The sequence below is a fragment of the Heterocephalus glaber genome, unplaced genomic scaffold (assembly GCF_053883595.1).
Source record: "Heterocephalus glaber isolate CG9 unplaced genomic scaffold, H.glaber_assembly_v1.0 deba00001550, whole genome shotgun sequence".
NCBI lineage: Eukaryota > Metazoa > Chordata > Mammalia > Rodentia > Bathyergidae > Heterocephalus > Heterocephalus glaber.
The window spans coordinates 10,919,022-10,938,795 of NW_028258343.1; the positions used below are offsets into that span (position 1 = coordinate 10,919,022).

A 19,774-nucleotide genomic window follows, 5' to 3' on the forward strand; every position below is an offset into this window, starting at 1 on the left:
TCAGGTTCAGAGTAAAGAATTGTTATTTATTACCAAGTTTCGAATTATCTGCACTGTAAAGATCAACAGAGAAAGGAACAACAAACAATTATAAAGTCTAAAACTGATGGATCTGAGATCTATCCCACACATACATGTATATAGGTATATGTGTGGATACACATATATTAATATCCATATATAAAATACATTACATATATATTACACCTAAGTATAAATACATCCCTCTGTACCTATGAGGAATTTGCTCAAGGATCACCAGCACATGCCAAAATCTGTAGATTCTCAAGTCCTTTGTATAAAATTGTGTAGTATTTTCCTATAACTTATACACATCCTCCAGGATACTTTGAATTATTTCTAGATTATTTATAATACCTAATACAATGTTAATGCCATGAAAATAGTTGTTATACTGTATTGTCTAGGGAATGATGGCAAGGAAAAAAATCTGTCCATATTCAGTATGGACACAATTTTTTTATCCATAGTTGGTCGAATCCATAGCTGCAGATCTCATATAAATGGAGAGCTGATTGTATATTTATTATATTAATGCAGTATATATTATAAATACATTTTACTTGATATTATATATAACAACAGGTTGCATTACCTGAGAACTCAGTAGAATAGAGACTTGAATCTAAAACCTAGTTACATTAAAGAAAATAAATACAACCTTTCCTGCATGGTTGAATACCTGAACTATAATTCCTTCACTTCTCACATACAGTTTTGATATTGTACGGGAAGCTGAAGAAATACATTCTTTAAAAATTAAAGTACTTGGCGGAGCAAGCACCCTCAGAGTAAGAGGGCACCACAACAAGATTCCTCCTTACCTTTCCATTCAGTGTGAAGCAAGAGTGCCCAGGCGATCTGCTGAAGGAGGCAAGATCTACTCATACGCATACATAGTCTGCAGTGAGAGGCATGGACTAAGCCAATAATGGTAGAGGAAACTCATGCTATCCACGTGTAATAATCAACTTAGCCTTTCATAGAATAAATACAAACAACTAAAAAAACAGTTCTTTAAAAACCAACAGAAAAGAGAAAGACCTGAATAAATAAAGAACAAGGGATTCTAGATGAAACATGACCATTCCACTATGAGAAGCGATCTTTAAAGCAATTCTTATGAATAATCTGTGATTCTTGAATATATCCATTCATAAACTAGAACAAAAATATATGCCAAAGACAGCATGGAGGGACCTTGAGGAGGACATGCTCAGTGAGAGATGCCAGACAGGTAGGACACAGCGTGGGCTCCATGGACAGGAAACACCCAGGACAGGCAAACCCAAAGACAGGAAGTGGACTCGGGGGTGTCAGGCGGGGGAGAGGACAGGTGACTGCTATGGGTCAGGGCTTCTGTTTGTATGACAGAATGTTCTGGAATTAGATGGTGATGCTTACACAACCTTGCGAATGTGTTAAAGATCATTAAATAGAGCCAAGCACTAAATAGAGCCAGCATGCTGGGAGGCTGTGGCAGGACAATCACAAAAGATCATTAAATTATATGTTAAATGGGTGAAATACATTAGGACATAAAAAATATATGCCAAAGAGAATACTAGAGTAAGTATGAACTTATGAAGATTAAGAATGAAATTACCGAAGTAAAGAGAAAATTCAGTAGTTTAATTAGAAAAAATGAAGATGTTTCCCAAAATATAAAGCAATAAAATCAGTATATAAAAAATGTAAGGGAAAGATTAAGACTAGAGTATAAATCCAACAGGTTCAACATCCGTCTGAGAAGTATCTTTAATGAGAAAGATCAAAGGCAGTGAAGGAAAAGAAGACTCACATGGCAGGAAGTCTCAAGAGGCCTAGACCTGACTCCAGATAAAAAGGTTCCATAAATGTGATTCAGGAAAAATAAAAAACAACTCATAAATATACATACACTAAAAATCAGAATATCCCAGCATGTCCTCATTCTGTTTACTTTCTCTGGATACTGGGCTTTTCCTTGATTTCTAAACTGTGTGGACCCAGTGGCTCAATATTTTGCTTCTTCTCTTTTCTCTTCTATGCTTCATTTGCCAAATGATATCAAGTGGGCTCATCACTTGGAATGTCATCTGTATTTGGGTAACTCCAAGTTTTATAACCCCATTTTCAACTTCTCCCCCAAATTACTGGTATCAAACTGATCTCCTTTCGGTAATCTAACAGAATTTCTAATATATGACCAAAATAGAATTTTTATCCCACTCCATATTACAAATTTCTCTTCTTGCAGTCATCCCTATCCAAGTAGGCAGCAATACTATTTACTTCACTGCTCCGATCATAAAACCATAAATCATATTTAACTCTTTTCTTCCTCATGTGCATCCAATTCATCAGCCAGACTAGCATCGAACAGGAATTTGTAAGAAAAGTATGTCCAAAAAGAACAGCAATTCATTAACACAAGGATGAAGTTCCACTTTTCTCTCCCCTAACTCACACTCTATATTAATTATAGTTCTCATCATTTAAGGATATGAGAATGCAACCCCTTGTAAACCCAGTGTGTTCTGCAGCAAATAAAACTTACACAATATTTTAAATGTTGGAGATTGGTTTTAAGTTTAAAATCATCAAATCATGAAAGATATTTAGTAAATGAAATGTAAATTCTGTAAACTTTGAAAATATAAAAGTAATAAAAAAAAACAGAGGTCAATTGATAGTCATAAATATGGAAGGAAATATAGGAGGAAAACTCCCCACCCTTACAAAATAGGAAATCATAGCCATTTTCAAAAATTGATGGATCACAATTTTGATGGATTAGAACTTTTAAGAATGTAAATAACAACAGAAATTTTTGGTAGCGATCAGAGTGGGGAGAAAGTATAAGTATCAGAGAATTAAAGTTCTCACATGTAATAGGAATCAGTAGCTATCTTTAAATGAATACATTAACAAATAAAGTATATGTATCTTATTTCAGATTCCAGAAAACCTAAAGTATTTTAAAATAATAATCTCTGATAAGTACAAATAGAAGAAAGTATAGTGAGCCTTACTTCTTATTTAACATTCTCTTTGGTGTTTGAATTTTTACTATGGCATATATTGCCATTATAATAAGTAAATTAACAAATTTACAAAAGTATTCATAAATAATAAACTGAAACAATCACATCAAATCAAGTTGTATGTCTCATTTTGCACAGTTATCTGAACAAGATTTTATAAAGAGACATCAAGTTTTGTTTCACTGTTGATCAGTAGCATAAAGGACACAAATGATGATGACCTAGAATACTTCAGTGCAGTTCTTATTTTTAAGCCATTACATCAGTACAGAGATTGGTTATCTACTGTCCTATCAAATATGTCAACACAGCATATCTATCTAATAAAAGAATTGTATGAGAAAAGAATCCCATCTAGATCAGAAGGGCTCAAACACAGATTCATTGTAATTCATCTCCTGAAAGCATTGCAGGACTCCAGACCCCTCCAAAGAAAGACTCTGCAGTTTTCCACGGAGTACATATATCCATTGTCCCAATGCTACCTCTTATGCTACTGTTAGGTTAATAAACATGGCGCTATTTTTACCTTGAATAATGCATGGCTTGGTGGCCTGCAATATTAAAATAGAAGTCTGTTGTGTGCTTCATCTCATTCGTGTGCCCAGTGGCCTCAATCCAGTGTCCTATTGGGAGACAGTAAACACCATCCACCAAGTTGTTTTCATTGTAAGTACAGCAACGATCGTGGTGAGGCCCATTGCCTAGAAAAAGGAGAAATGACAAACAGATCAATTAAATCAGTGTTTTGCTTAAACAAGTTCAAATTGTCTGATACAAAATTAACATGATGAAAATAAACATAAAGCTGCTTAATCTACACATTTCAGTATGAACAAAACTAGAGTAAGAGAACAGTAGGAATTTACAGTTACCTATGAAAAATCACAGGACTCTCTGCTCCTTTTGAGTATATGAGGTTTTACAAAAAGCTTATTAACTCTTTCAGAACTTAGTAGCATCTCTTGTTGCCCTAATAACCCATTATGAATCATTTTGTGCCCAATTACCTGCCAAAGGGGGATTTTAAAGCCATCAATGCCCCAGTATTCCATAATTTTATCATTCTGGTATGCAAATTTAGAACTAAAATCAGTAATAAAGTTTCTTAGTATCAGCTTCAATAATACGTGTGTTGATACAAATACATTAATAAATAATAAAAAGAATGTTCACATCCAGTCTAATTTGCAGGTAAAATGGGAGGTTTTATTAGTCTCACAGAGATTAAATAGCTTTCTGACTATCAAGTACTGAGCAAGTAGTAACCTGATTCCCTTAGTCCCCAACGTTCCAGGCAGCTCACACCTTCATGTTACTCTGCCTACATCACAGGTACAAAGACACACCATCACCCTTCCTGCCTTCCTTCCTTCCTTCTTCCCTTTTTTCCTTCTTTGAAAACATAACTTGCCCTACTTTACATTTCAGCTGAGTAGCAACTGTACTAGTTGCAATGGTCTGAATGTTTGTGTGTTCCCCAAACTCCCCTATGCTGACATCAGAATGCCCCAGGTGTTGGTACGAGGAAGTGCAGCCTTGGGAGATGATTAGGTCATACGGTGCAGAGTGGTTTAGTATTCTTATAAAAGAGGCCCAAGAAAGACTCCTCAATCCCTTCTACCATGTGATGAGGACACAGAAGTTGGTGCCATCTATGAGCCAGAAAGTGAGTGCCCACACCAGCCACCAAACCTGCTGGGAAATTGAGCTTGGACTAACTCTAGGGTTATGAGAAGTAAATTTCTGTTGCCCGTAGTGCAAGACATGATTAATAAATCTAGAAAGGACACAGATAAAAAAATAGAGGAGCTGAGGAACATGATGGAATCCCAACATAGGAAACAAACGGAATCCATAAAACAAATACACACATTTCTAGGACATTAAAAACTCCACTGAAAGTCTACACAGCAGAATGAGCCAATATGAGAACAAAATTTCAGATATAGAAGATAAGATTGCAATTAGTGACCAGGAAAAGAAAAATCTCTTTAAAATTATAAGGGACCATGAGAAATCAATCCAGCAGCTGCTAGAAGATGCAAAGAAGAATAACATAAGACTGATTGGAATCAATGAAGAAACAGGAGAAAGTGCAGATGACATAAAAAAACTGTTCACAGAAGTGATGGCAGAAAACTTGCGAAGCAGAGGAAAAGAACTTAACATACAGATAAGTGAGGCATATAGGACTCCAAATAGCCTTGATCAAAAAAATCTACACATAGGCATATAATAGTTAGGATTCCAGAAACCTAACAGAAGAACAAAATTCGACCAGCAGTGAGAGAAAAGAAGCAAATCACATACAAAGGAAAGCCCATCAGAATCACAGCAGACTTCTCAGTGCAAACTGTCAAGGCAAGAAAAGCTTGGAGTGTTGTATTTCAAGCCCTAAAGGAAAACAGCCTCCAACCCAGATTGATGTACCCTGCAAAACTATCTTTCAAAGTTGATGGAGAAATAAGACACTTTCATGACAAAGAGCACCTTAGGAACTTCATGAATACCAAACCAGCACTCCAAAAAATTTTAGACAATATCCTAGGAAAAGACAACGAGGATCACAACTCCAGGAAGCCCAGCAGAATGAATCCATTGGGCATGACAAGAAATTAAACGCAAAGGGGGAGAATCCAACAGAAAGAAAAAGTCATGACAATGATAAGTCAATATGTATCAGTTATAACCATCAATGTTAATGGTCTCAACTCACCATTCAAAAGAAACAGACTGGCAGAATAGGTCAAGAAGCAAGATCTAACAATATGCTGCATACAAGAAACACATTTACTTCAAAAAGAAACTCATAGACTGAAAGTTAAAGGGTGGAAAACAATACTCCATGTGACAGGAATCTGAAAAAAAGCAGGAGTAGCTATCCTCTTTGCAGATCAAGTGGATTTCAAGCCAAAATCTGAAACGCTTCTGGTCCCAAGAATTTCAGATAAGGGATAGTCAACTTGTATGTACAAATCTATTGTGAACATGTGCTTTCATTCCTCTTAAGTAAAAACTTAAGAACAAAACTGTTCTTAACAGTAATACAAGTAATTTCTATGTTGTTTTCCAAAATGGTTTTATCATTTCACATTCACATTAGCAGTATTAGAAAGTTCTAACTGGTTCACACCTAAGCTGATATCTCTTCTTTTAAAACTTTTAACTTCATCTCCCTAATGAGTGTGTAATACGATCTTGTTATTGTACTGATTAATATTTTTCTGATTCTAGTGTTACACACCTTTCCTTGTGCTGTACTGGCTATTTATCATCTTCTTGTGTCTACTTTTTAATTGGGTTGTCTATTAATGAGCTGTAAGGGTTCTTTATCTATTCTGGCCATAGGTTATATGTATTTTAAATATGGTCTGTTTAAGAGCTACTTTTCATTTTCTTAAAGATCTAAATTTTGATGGAATCTCATTTATCAATTTTTTTCTCTTATACATCATGTTTTTTGTATCCTAGGAATTTCTTGCCTACCCTAAATTCATAAACATTTTCCCTTATAATTTCTTCTTAAAGTTTTATAGTTTTAGTCTTTCATATCTAGGTTCATAGATCTTTTTAAGTTATCTTTATGTATGGAAATAAAGGGTTGAGGTTACTTTTTTACATACAGATACCAGGTGTTCTAGTACCATTTGCTGAAAACACTATCTTTTCCTCTGCTTTTGGGTTTATGTTCTATAAAATGTTAATGTTAAATAATCTTTCAAAACTCAGTGGACATATATGCGTGGTTCTATTTCCAGATTTTCTGTTTTGTTCCAATGATCTATGTCTTTCCTTATGCCAACACTGCCTTGATTACTGTATCATTAGAGGAAGTCTTAAAATTAGATAATAAGGGCCAGGGATTTAGCTCTGTGGTTCTGCCACCTGCCTCGCAAGCACAAGGACCTGATTTTGATCCCTGGTACCAAAAAAATAATAATAATAATTAGGTAATAAATGTCTTCCAACACTATTTTTTTTTCTTTTTACTTTTCTAGGTCCTTTGTACTCTGACATAACTTTTAAATTTCAATATCCAATTCTTCATTTAAAGCAAGTATACATAAACCTGTGTTTTTATATATACATTGTGTTTTCTAATCCTGCTAAATTCAAATACAAGTTCTAGGGGCTCCTAGAGATTTCTTAGTGTTTTCTCTGTAGATGATTATTTCATCTACATATAAAGATTTTACTTACACCTTGCCAATCCTATGCTAATTGTTTCTTTTCACTGCCAGACTATTTTGGTTTGAGCCTATGTTTCAAAGTTTAATGGACAGATGAAGAGTAGGCATATCTGCCCTTGTTCCCCACCTTAGGGAGAAAGCACTGTATCTTCTCCACTCATATAAGGTGTTTTCACTGAAGTACGGAGTACATGTCTTATCCGTTGAGAAGGTTCTGTTCTACTTCTAGTCTCCTGATAGCTTTTACCATGAACAGCTGTAGAATTTAGTCCAATACTTTTTCGGCAACTACTGATAGGATCATATGGCTTTTTCCTTTCCTCTGTTAAAATGATGACTTATGGGGGTGGATCTTCCAATGCTGAACCAACACTGCCATCCCTATAATGAAACCACTTTCTACATACTCCCAGATCTGACTTCTAATTATTTTGTTAAACAAATTTTTATTTATATTCATACTTTTTTCTTCTGTTATCTTTATCCAGTTTTAGTATTACATAATGTTGATTTCCTAAAATGATGGGAGAAGTGTTCCTTCTTTTTCTGCTTTAAACGTTTGGTATAATTCATCAGTTAAAATGTATATGAGCCTGCTGTTGTCATATAGGTAGGTTTTCATGCTAGGAATATACTTTAATAGGTGCTATTCAAACTTTATATTTCCTCCAGCGTCAGTTTCATTAATTTGTCTTCCAAGGTACTTCTTAGAAGTTGTCAAATTTATTTCAAAAAAGATTTTTGTAATATGCTTTCTATATCCTTTTAAGTTCTATAAAATCTGTGGTAATGTCTCCTAGGTCTTGATATTGTAATTTTAAAAATGTATAATTGATATTGTGTTATAGGAAGAAAAGGTCTAAAGGAGCAGGGAAAGTAGGAGGGGTAGGGGAAAGGAAAGAAGGGAAAAGAAAAAATATGAGAAAGGGAAAAAAATGGAAACAAAGTCTTTGCAAATAGAGAAGGGTGGAGGGGGTGAAGGGAGGGCAGGGGAAGGGGAAAAAAATAAGAACCAAGATACATCATGTAAGGGTACAAGATCCCAATGATGAATGTAAGTGTATTTTATATCTATAATGAATGTATCATAAAACTTAATGGGGGGAAAAATATTCAACTAGACACAAAACATTGACCCCCCCAAAAAAACTAGTATATCCAAGAGAAATACTAACAAGACTAAAGATACATACAGAAATATGTTACATCAATGCTATTTAAATAGTAAATACTGCAAAGTATCTAATTTTTCTTCCTTAAATATTTATTGAGATAGGTACTATGCTTGTTTATATTAAAGATTTAGGTATTTACTATAAAAGCAATTTTAAAATTCTGAAATGTTTTAAACAGGCATGTGACATGACTAGACTTTTATTTTGGGAAAAAAAAGTTTATAGAGTAAAAAATTAATTCAAGACTAGGAAGGTGACTAGAGAGTCTATTTAAGAACATACTCTATCAGCCTAAGTAGATGACAATGAAAGCTTTCATTAAAATGGAAAGGATTAGGTGGATTCTGAAGGTTAAGGCCACAGGACTTGGTGAATAATAAGATATAGAAGCAAAGACGAAAGGAGACCACAGTGACTCCTAATCTTCTCATAAAAATACTTCAATATAGAGTGGTACCATTTACTGAAAGACAAAATCTGAGACTGATTTCAGCTTATGGGTTGAGTGCTGTTTAGATATCCAAAACAGGTCAAGTACAGTTGGAATTATTGGGTTGACACCCAGGCCAGAGACCTGAACTACAAAAAAAAAAAAAAATCATCTGAGTAGAAATGGTAATTGAGACAAGGATATAGATGAGTCAAGAAGAAAAACAATAATTACTGAGAAAAAAAGTTTAGAACCAAGTCTGAAATCATTTTTATATTTAACAGCTCAACAAAGAAGACTGGTCTTACAGTATTGCTTAGAAAGAGAAGCTAGAGAGAAAACATAGAGGCAGTTGAGAAGATAGAGCATGCAAAAGGTAAACCTACAGAATGTACAGAAAATGTATAGAAAAATAGGAGAAAAATCTTCAATATTTAGGGCTAAACAAAATTCTTATACTTGACACTAAAAGCACAATCCATGAGAGGAAAAATGTATGAATCAGATTTTGTCAAAATTAAAAAAATTTTGGGGCCAGGGATTTAGCTCAGTGGTTCCACCACCTGCCTCAAAAGCACAAGGTCCTGAGTTCGATCCCTGGTACCAAAAAAACCAAAACAAAACAAAAATTTTTTAAATTTAGGGCTGAGGATATAACTCAGTGGCACTGTGTCTGTCTGGCAAGTGCAAGATCGATCCCCAATACTGAAAAAAAAATTAAAAATTTTACTCTGTAGAATTTGCTCAGAGGAGAAAAAGGCAAGCTACTACTAGGATAAAATGTTTGCAAACCATGCATCTAACAAAGGTGTAGTATCTTAAATACTTGAAGAATTCTTGAAATTCAGCATGAAAAAAGGTCAACTAGAAGACGAGGAAAAGATAGCCCTTGAAAAGATGTTCAGTACCACTTTAGGAAAATCCAAGTTAAAAATGCAGTGAAGTGGGTGTGGTGGTACACACCTGTGATCCCAGCACTCATGTGGCTGGGGCAGGAGGATCACTGTGAGTTCATGGCCATCCTGGGCAAGTGAGTTGAAGGCCAGTTTGAACTACATAGCAAGACTCTGTCTTAAAAAAAAAAAAAAAACTAAATAAATAAGTGTAGTGAGATATCACTACATACCTATGAAAATGGCTAAAATTAAAAAGAAAAATATAGTGACCACCAAACCCTGGAAAAGAGGCTGGAAACAAACAGGATCATTCATACTTTGCTGATGGAAATGCAAAAGGCTCCATTCATTCTGCAAAAACATCTGGGAGTTTCTTTCTAAAACTAAACTTGCAAGAACCACTCAACTCAATAGTATTCATGGGATTTATCCTAGAGAAATGATACAAATTCACAAAAACCTGTATGTGAATGTTTACAATTATGCATGACAGCCAAAAGCTAACAACAACCCAGATAGTTTTCAATTGGTGGAGATAAACAAACTATTCACGTCCATATCATGAAGTATTATTAAGCCATGAAAAGAAAGAAGTTATTAATGCATGCCACAATCTAGATGCAACTTGAGAAAATTATATTGAATGGAAAAAAATCCAAGCCCTCCTCCAAAGTTACAAATTGTGTAATCACATTTATAGAACATTCTTCAAATGAAAAATTATAGCAACGAACAAATTAGTGTTGGGATGCAGGGAGGGAAATGAGTGTCTCTATGAAAGGGCAATGTGAGAGATTCTTCAGATGATGACAATGTTCTGTCTTGACTGGATCAATAAAAATGTCTAGCTGAGCACAGTGGTACAAGTCTGTAATTTCACTCTGGAAGGCTGAGGCAGGAGGATGGCAATTTGTAGCCCAGACAAAGCAATTTAGCAAGTTAGTACAATTGTGTCTCAAAATATAAAGGGCTGAAGATGTAGCACCATGAGCAGGGCTTGATCCTCAATACTGGTCAGGTTGTACATCACCAATGGAGAAAACTAGATAAAAGAAACATAGTATAGGGCTGGGGATTTAGCTCAGTGGTTTTGCCGCCTGCCGCGCAAGCGCAAGGACCTGAGTTCGATCCCAGGTACCTAAAAAAAAAAAAAGAAACATAGCATCTTTTTGTATTATTTTTTATAATTATATGCAAATCTTCAATTAGTCAAAATAAAGAGTTTAGTTTAAAAATAAATGTTAGGGGTTTTTTTTCCCCAAATAGACTGGTTACGTTTCTGTTCCAGAGGACTGGCATAAGAGGACATTATATATCACACTGTTTACCTCTAGAGTTATCACTTATACATAGAAATGTGTTTCCTCGGTCTCACTTCCCTATAAACGGGTCATTTGGGTCTATTGTGACCGTGGTGGACCAAGCACATTCTTAGCAGAGGGTGGGAGGGCACTGAGTTGCCTATCCGGATTGGACACTGCCATTGTCAGCTTTTAGCATTCATTTAACATAAATGAACACACAACAAATATTTGGGATAAGCTAATCTGAGTTATTGGTAAAAATGTATAAAAGGTTTAGTTTAATTAGTAAGAAATCCTGTTTCCTCAGAGTAGATTTGGCCCTCCTGTTATTTATTCATCACCAAGTTAAATGCATTAAAACAAACCAGGTAAATACAAAGCACAAAGAGGCCAACTTTCTGGCCCTCCAATTAAAGCGCCAAAGGCTAAAAACTCAGAACTATCTCATTATTTTAAATAGTTCTGTAAGTTCAAAGGTTCGGGTTAAATAAGTCTTTTTTTTACAAAGTCATAAATTTTGAAATTATATTGGATAAGGAGTATCTATTGGGTAAGTGTTGTCTCCTTAAGCAAAAGAAAGTATTATTCCTACTACTTTAATATATCCTCTTTGGAGATTAATTACAGTTTTGATTTCTACAGTTCATATTTCATATGAACATAAATCCCAGCCCAACACATCAGTCTCTAATTTCAGCTATTGGTTCACCCAAATCTGCTCTCTCTCATGGTGCCCCATCTGTTGCTACCTCAGAATTTTCTAGTGCATAAAGTTGCACAAAAATGGGACAGTTATTACAATTGCTTCGGCGTTCTGACATTTGATTCTAATGACAGAAAAGAAAGCTTGTTTACCACCTGTCTGTTTGAAAGAGTGGGTCATGCTCCAGTGGAGCACTTTGATAAGATATAAATTTGAAAGCAGAAAAGCTGAGCTTGTTTGTAGCAATGGACACAGGTGAACTGTCCTGTACAATGGAATGCAGGGCTGAGATACATTACAGAAGGAAAAGATGAAGAAAGGCTGTAGAGATTGAAGAGGAGAAGAAAAGATGAGACTCAGAAAGAAAGAAAGGAAAAGATCCAAACTGGTAGCAAACTGCATAACATCGAAGTATTCTGATCACGAGGCCACCACAGAGCAGGTAAGGGTAAGCAATTACATAATTAAAGTAAAGATGTTTGCATTTTCGTGATATTCCTCTCCTCCTCCTCCTCCTCCTCCTCACCCTTCAGCATAGCCTATTACATTTTCACACATAATTCCAGTGTGGAGGAGTGAGAACAGATATTTCACTAATGAAAATAAATTTAAAAACTGAACTCCTGAAGCACATTGGCTTGGTGCTGAACAAGTCAACATGGACAGAGACACAAGAAGAAACATCTGCTAAGCTGAGCAAAATTAGGAAAGGAAAGTCAAGGATGACCGTGAAGGATATAAACCTTTGCTGCTCCCCGGGCATCTGGAGAGTTCTCGCCCTTCCAAATCTGTAGGATCAGAGATTGAAGCCATCTTTATATATTTGTAAGGAGAAAAACCTGAGTCAAAATACAACCTGTTCGATTACAGAATCCTCCACAAGCTTTCAGAATCTGTATGCACAAAATGGAATAAAGTGTTAAGAGAGAAACTGATACCTTACAAGAAAATTATAAATAAGAAAAGACAAGGGCTGGGGATTTAGCCCAGTGGTTCTGCTGCCTGCCCCGCAAGCGCAAGGACCTGAGTTTGATTCCCGGTACCAAAAAAAAAAAAAAAAAACCAAAATACAAAAGAGAAGACATATAGAATATTTTTACATCATTTGAGTTACTTGATCATTCTGATGCATAAATCCTAAAGGCAAAATAGTAGTAGGTAACCTTTCATGGTAATGGCAAAAACAATTAAATTTAGCTGGTGAAAATGAGAAAACTGAAAGCTACCTAGGAGTATAAAATTAGTTCTATGCTATTAACTCAGGCAGGTAAATGTAAAAAAGCCCAGTTTATGTATAATAATTCTGTATTAAAATAATAGGCTTATGTAGTAAAAAGTGCCATGCTTGTAATTAAAAAGTAAATAACTTTAAGGAAAAATTTAATTCAGGAAATCACAACAAATTCAGGAAATGTCTCCAAGGGTTTGATTTAAAATAAGAAAGGAATGACATCAGCAGCTCCTCAGCTCCAGTCTCCCTCAATGAAATCCAAGGAGCAACTATCTCCAGATAAGTGCGTCTTTGTAAGTGTCCCAGAACTTGAGAGCAAAGCTGAGACATCACCCCCTTGGGCCAAAGCCTGAGAAAAGCCACCTTAGGAAAGAAAAGGGGGCGGTTTGTCTTTGACCACATCACTTCTCCCAAGCTGACAGAGAATCTTTCTGGGCCCACAGTTTCTAGTGCTAGTGGGGCACATTCAGCTTCCCCCAACTCTGGGACGCTTCGCAGGAAGCCTACTTCAGCCTCACTCTCTGGGGAACACTGGCAGGTTGTCACAGCTAGATCACCTGGGGTTACTTTCAAACAGAGAAGTGTGCTTATAGTGAACAGAGTGCTCACTTGTGTGAATCTTGGTCAGGCCTTGAATTCTAGGAAATGGAGTTGCTCTACCAGAAAGACTAACCAATAGCGCTACAGGAAGCATGGTCAACACACCTGCCAGGCTTGAGTCCCCAGCCAGCTTCGCTCCCCAGCCTCAGTACTCTGCTTAAGTCCTCATTGGGCTGGGAGGCCAAGTGCATAGCCACAAAGCCTCAGAGTAGCCAAGTAGTGTCCCTATCAATACTGAGTACTCTGCCAAGGCCTCCCCAGGCTGGGAGGCAAGTGCATAGTCATGAACATGAAGGCAGGGGATGATGGGATGTTGCCTGACTCCTATACATGAACAGTGACCCCTCATAGCTTCAGGGCTCTAAATAAGACTCCCTCAGGCCCAGAGGCAGGCCCACATCCATAAATAACTGTAAGGCTCAACAGCTTACTACAAGCTTACAAGGAGAAGAAAGGATCAATGAGATTGAAGATAGGGTATATGAAATTAATTACCCAGAGGAACAAAAAGACAAGGAGGTAAAGGAGGAAGAGGAGGAGGAGGAAAAGGAGAAGCAAGAAAAGGAAGAGGAAGCGAAGGAGGAGGAAAAGCCTATAGAAATTATGGGATATCACAGATGAACTAACAGTTACACAATGGGAATTTCTAAGGAGAAGAGAGAGAAATAGGGCCAGAAAGCTCATTTAGGGATACAATGGCTGCAATTTCCCCAGTCTGGGGAAAGATGCCAATATCCAAGTATGATTACCTCAGAAGACTTCAATCAAATTCAACCCAAAGAGGAATTCACCAAGGCAAGTCATAAGAGAACTATTTTTAAAAATCAAAGACAAAGAAAGAATTTGGAGAGCAGCAAGAAATAAAAAAACATGTCAAGTACAGCTGAACTACAATATAGTTATCAGCAGGGTCCTTACCAAAAACCCTGCCAGCCACTAGAGACTGGGAAGATATATTCAAAGTGCTGAAAGAAAAATATTCTGCCAACCAAAATTAGTTTACTGAGTACAGCTGTTCTCCAGAAATGAAGAGAAAATAGAAACTTTCACAGACATATTCTAAAGGAGTTCAACAACACTAGGCTTTCCCTATAAGAGCTGCTAAAAAGAGTTCTTTAAGCTGAAACAAACTATAGTAACTGCCAATAAATAACATAAAACATATGAAAGTACAATTCTGTATAGTATAAATAATATATAGCCAAATTAGAACAGTCTAATACTGTAAGGGTGGTATGTTAAACAATTTTATTTCTAATGTAAAGCTTAAAATAGAAAAGTATTACAAATAATGATAGCATTAACAAACTGTTAAGGAAACCAGGTACAAAAATATGTAAACTTTGACATCAAAATTACAAAATGTAGAGGAGTACAAGTTTGGAGTTTTTGTTATCTGATTAAAGTTGTTGTTTTCAGCTTAGAATAGCCTGTTATGTTTTATGCAAGCCTCATGGTAATTCAGTAGCTGCACAAAACATAAAAAGAAAGTATTCAAAGCATACTATCACAGAAAACTGGAAAATAGCAAAAGAAGAAAAAAGAAACAAAGGACTTGCAAAACTACCAGAAAAAACTGTAAAATTGCAGTAGCAAGTTTTTACCTATCAATAACTACATTGAATAAAAATAAATTCTATAATCAAAAGACAGAAAGTATCTGAACGAATTTTTTAAAGACCTCAAAACATGTTGCCTCTAAGAGACTCACTTTACCTGATAGAACATATACAGACTGAAAGTGAAGGAAAAGAGAAACATATTACACACAGAGGAAAACCATGAGAGGAGGACAGCTATGCTTGTACCAGACAAAAGTGACCAAATCAATATCTGCAAAAAAGAGACAATGAGGTCACTACATAAAAGAGTTCACCAAGAGGCTACATGTGCCCAACATTTGAGCATCTAAATATATACAGAGGGCCCAGCATGGTGGTGCACACTGCACACCTATAATCCCACTGCTGTGGGGCAGAAGCAAGACCACAAGCTCAACCTACAACTGGGCAACTCAGAGAGGGGCGGTATTGAAAGTTAAAAATGGTCAAGGAATGTCACTCAGTGTGAAGGCCTTTGGTTCATTCCTCAATACGAAAAAAAAAAAATAACATAGAAGAAATAAATGAAATAGAGACTAGAAAACCAATAGAAAAAAGTGAACCTAAGAGTTGGGTCTTTTGAAGAGGTAAACAAAACTGACAAGCCCTTAGTTGGAGTAAGTAATGGAAAAGATGACTCAACTAAAATCAGAAATGAGAGGAGCAATATTATACTCACCACCAAAGAAATACAAGGAATCATGAGAAATTACCATGAGCAAAAAGCCAATAAACTGAATAACCTAGAAGAAATCGGTAAATTCATTCCTATACCCACAAAACTTACCTTGGCTGACTCACAAAGAAACAGAAAATCTGAACAGATCTATAACAAGCAAGGAAGTTGAATCATTTTTGGCTGGGGATGTAGCATAGTGGTATACTGTTTACCTGCATGTCCAAGGCTCTGGGCTCACTACCAGAACTGCAATACAGATAGAGACAGACAGACAGACAGACATAATTTACATTCTTCCACCAGAGAAAAGCCCAAGACTTGATGGCATCACTGATCAATTCTACCATACATATAAAGAAGAAATAAAATCAATACCTCTCAAAATCTCCCAAAACACCAAAATGCTAGGAATCCTTCCAAACTTGTTTCACAAGGCCAGCACTACTCTGAAACCAAAGCTTGGCAAAGACACTACAAGCAAAGAAAACTACAGACCAGTATTTCTGATACAGACCAATATTTCTGCAAATCCGCAACAAAATACTAGAATCCAATCTCAACTATACGTTCAGAGACTCAGTCACCTTGGAAGCAAGAGAGACAGAGGATGGTTCAACATGCAAAAATCAGTAACTGATGTGCCACATTAACAGAATGAAGGGGAAAGCACAGAGCATTTAATGAAATTCAACACTCTTTAACAATAAGGACTGAAAACATTTAACTACAGAGAGTTTATATCTCAACACCAAATATGAGAATGCCACAGCTAACGTCATACTCAATGGTGAAGCATTGAAAATTGTTTTTCTAAGCTCAGGAACAAAGCAAAGATTCTCATTGTCATCATCGCTTTTCAACATAGCACTGAAAGTACTAGGCAGAAAAATGAGGCGAGAGAATGAAATAAAACCATTCTAACAGGAAAAGACAAAGTGAAATTATATTTATTTCATGACAATGTGATCTTATATATTGAAAACCTTCAAGAGTCCACCACAAAAAGTACTGGAACAGAAAAGCAAATTTATTACAGAATACACAATCCACATGCAAAAATCAGTCACATTTCTATACACTGACAATGAACTATACAAAAAGGAAACTAAGAAAACAATTCCATTTACAATATTAATGAAAAATATATAAAATGCATAGGTACAAATTTAACTAAGAAAGTAAAAGACCTGCATACTGAAAACTATAAAACTCTGATGAAACAATTTTAAGAAGATGCAAAGAAATGGAAGAAACAATATTTAAATCCATGTTCATGGATTAGAAGAAACAATATTTTACATATCTATTCTACATAAAGCTAAAGATTCATTGTAATCTTTATCAAAATTCAAATGTCATTTTCTATAGAAATAGAACATGTAATCCCTTAATTTGTACAGAACCATAAAAAGACCCCAAACATTAAAACAATTTTGAGGAAAAAGAATAAATTTGGAGGGCTCACACTCCCTGGTTTCAAAATATGTTTTACAGCTATCATATTCAAAACAGCATGACACTAGCATAAAATCAGACCTATCAACCCATGGAATAGAATAAAGCGCCCAGAAATAAATACACACATGCACAGTATGTCAAAATACAAAGGTGCCAAGAATTCATCAAAGGTGCCAAGAACACCAAATAAGGCAAGAACAGCCTTTCCAATAGTGTAAAAAAAAAATAGTATACTCATGTGCAGAAGCATACAATTAGATGCTTATCTGAAATCACATACAAAAACTAACTCAAGTAAATTAAAGCTTTAAGTATATGAAAGTATTAGAAGAAAATATAGATGAAATGCTTCCAGATATTGGAATGGGCAGGGATTTTTTTGGACAAATCACCAAAAGCACAGGAACAAAAATACAAATAGACAAATGAGATTAATAAAACTACAGGGTTTGTGCACAGCAAAGGAAACACTCAACAGAGTGAAAAAACAACCTAGAAAATGGAAGAAAATATTTTCAATGTATACTTCTGACAAGGGATTAATGTCCAGAATATATAAGGAACTCAAAAAACTCACTAAGAAAACAAAAAATAACCTGTTTAAAATGAGCAATACATCAAAGCAGATATTTCTCAAAAAAAGACATACAAATGGCCAACAGGATATGAAAAAATGCTTGACTTCACTAATTATCAGTGAAATGCAAATCAAAACCAAAATGAGATACCACCTCACTCCAGTAAGAATGGCTAATATCAAAAAGAATAAAGATTACAAGCGATAGCAAGGATGTGGAGAAAAAGGAACCACTGTACACTGTTGGTAGGAATGTAAATAAGTACACAGATTGTAGGATACAGCACGGAGCTTCCTCCAAAAATTAAAACTAGAACTACCATATGATCCAGCAATCCCACCACTGGATACATAAGAAAAAAAAAGATATCTGCGTTCCTATGTACATTGCAGTATTATTCACACTAGCCAAGAAGTACTCATTAGCTGATGTCCATCAACTAATGAATGAATAAATGTTCATCAAATGATGACTTAATAAAGAAAATCTGGTACACAAACACAATGAAATATTGTTTGGTCATAAGAAAGAATAAAATCCTGTCCTGTGTCACAATGTGAGTAGAACTGGAGATAACCAGGTTAAGTGAAATGTCAAGTACAGAAAGTACTGCATTCTGTCTCTTATACATGGAATCTTAAAACACTGATCTCATAGAAAGTAATACTATCATGGTGGTTACCAGAGGTCAGAGACAGTAGGGGTAGAGGGAGAGGGATGGTGTAAGACCGATCAGTGGGTGCTAAGTTACAGTTAGAAGCATTAAGTTCCAGGGTACACTGTACAGAGTGGTGACTAGAGGTAACAATAATGAACTGTACATTTTAAAAAGCCATAAGAAAAGATTTTGAAAGTTTTCACCACAAAGAAATGATAGACATTTAAGTAAATAAATTAAGTTTAACCTGATTTAAACATGCAATGTTTATATGTATTTAACATTACATGCTACTCATTAATACATACAACTTTTTTGTGTGTGTCAGTCAAAAATAAAAAAGACAGAAGTGTAAGACTTAAAACTATAAAATTATTGGAAGAAAATATAGGGTAAAATCTCCATAACATTTGCCTGGTCAATAACTTTTGCTATGACCCCATAAGCAGAGGTTTCAAAGCAAAAATAGACAAACAGAATTGTGTAAAACAAAAAAACTTCTACACAGCCAAAGAAACTGGTAACAAAGTGAAGAGACAACACACAGAGTGGGAGAAATTATATATAAACCATTTATCTCATAAGGGGTTAGTGTCCAAAATATTTAAGGAACTCAGACAATTCAATAGGAAGAAAATAAATAATATGATTTTTAAAAAATAACAGACATTTCTCAAATTGACTTACAAACAGCCAGCAAGTTCATAAAAAAATGCTCAACATCATTAATCATTAGGAAATACAAATTAATTACAATGAACCAGACATGGTGGCTAATGCCTGTAATTCCAGCACCCTGGGAGTGTAAGGAAGGAGGATCTGGATCAAAGCTCAAGGCCAGCATGGCAACTTAGTGACTGGAGAGATCCTGTCTCAAAATAAAAAATAAAAAAGATGGGTGGGGAGGGATGGGGATGTAGCTTAGTTTGAAGGCCCTGATTTCAATCCCCTGTACTGAAAAAAAAACTACAACGAGATATCATCCCACACCTGTTAGATGTGTTATCAAAAAGATCAAAGATGACAAGTGATGGTGACAATGTAGAGAAAAGAAGACCCTGTTATACTGTAGGGGGGAATGTAAATTAGCACAGTAATTATAAAAATGGTGTGGAGGTTCCTCAAAAAACTAAAAATAGAACTCTAATATGGTCCAACAATCTCGCTTCTTGTTACCTATATCCAAAGGAATGGAAATCAATACACCAAAGAGATATCTGC

General features: G+C 35.5%; 1 protein-coding gene across 3 annotated transcripts in view; it reads right to left on the reverse strand.

Moving 5' to 3' along the window:
• Positions 1–19,774, reverse strand: part of Epm2a (EPM2A glucan phosphatase, laforin) — a 212,295-nt gene that overhangs the window by 174,542 nt on the left and 17,979 nt on the right. For all 3 annotated transcript variants that reach the window (XR_015442628.1, XM_087190268.1, XM_087190267.1), the window contains exon 2: positions 3,577–3,751. Coding sequence is in view for 2 of the 3 variants with exons in the window: in XM_087190268.1 (XP_087046394.1) it covers positions 3,577–3,751 (175 nt within the window). In the remaining variant the exon portion in view is untranslated. The remainder of the gene's footprint in view (positions 1–3,576; positions 3,752–19,774) is intronic.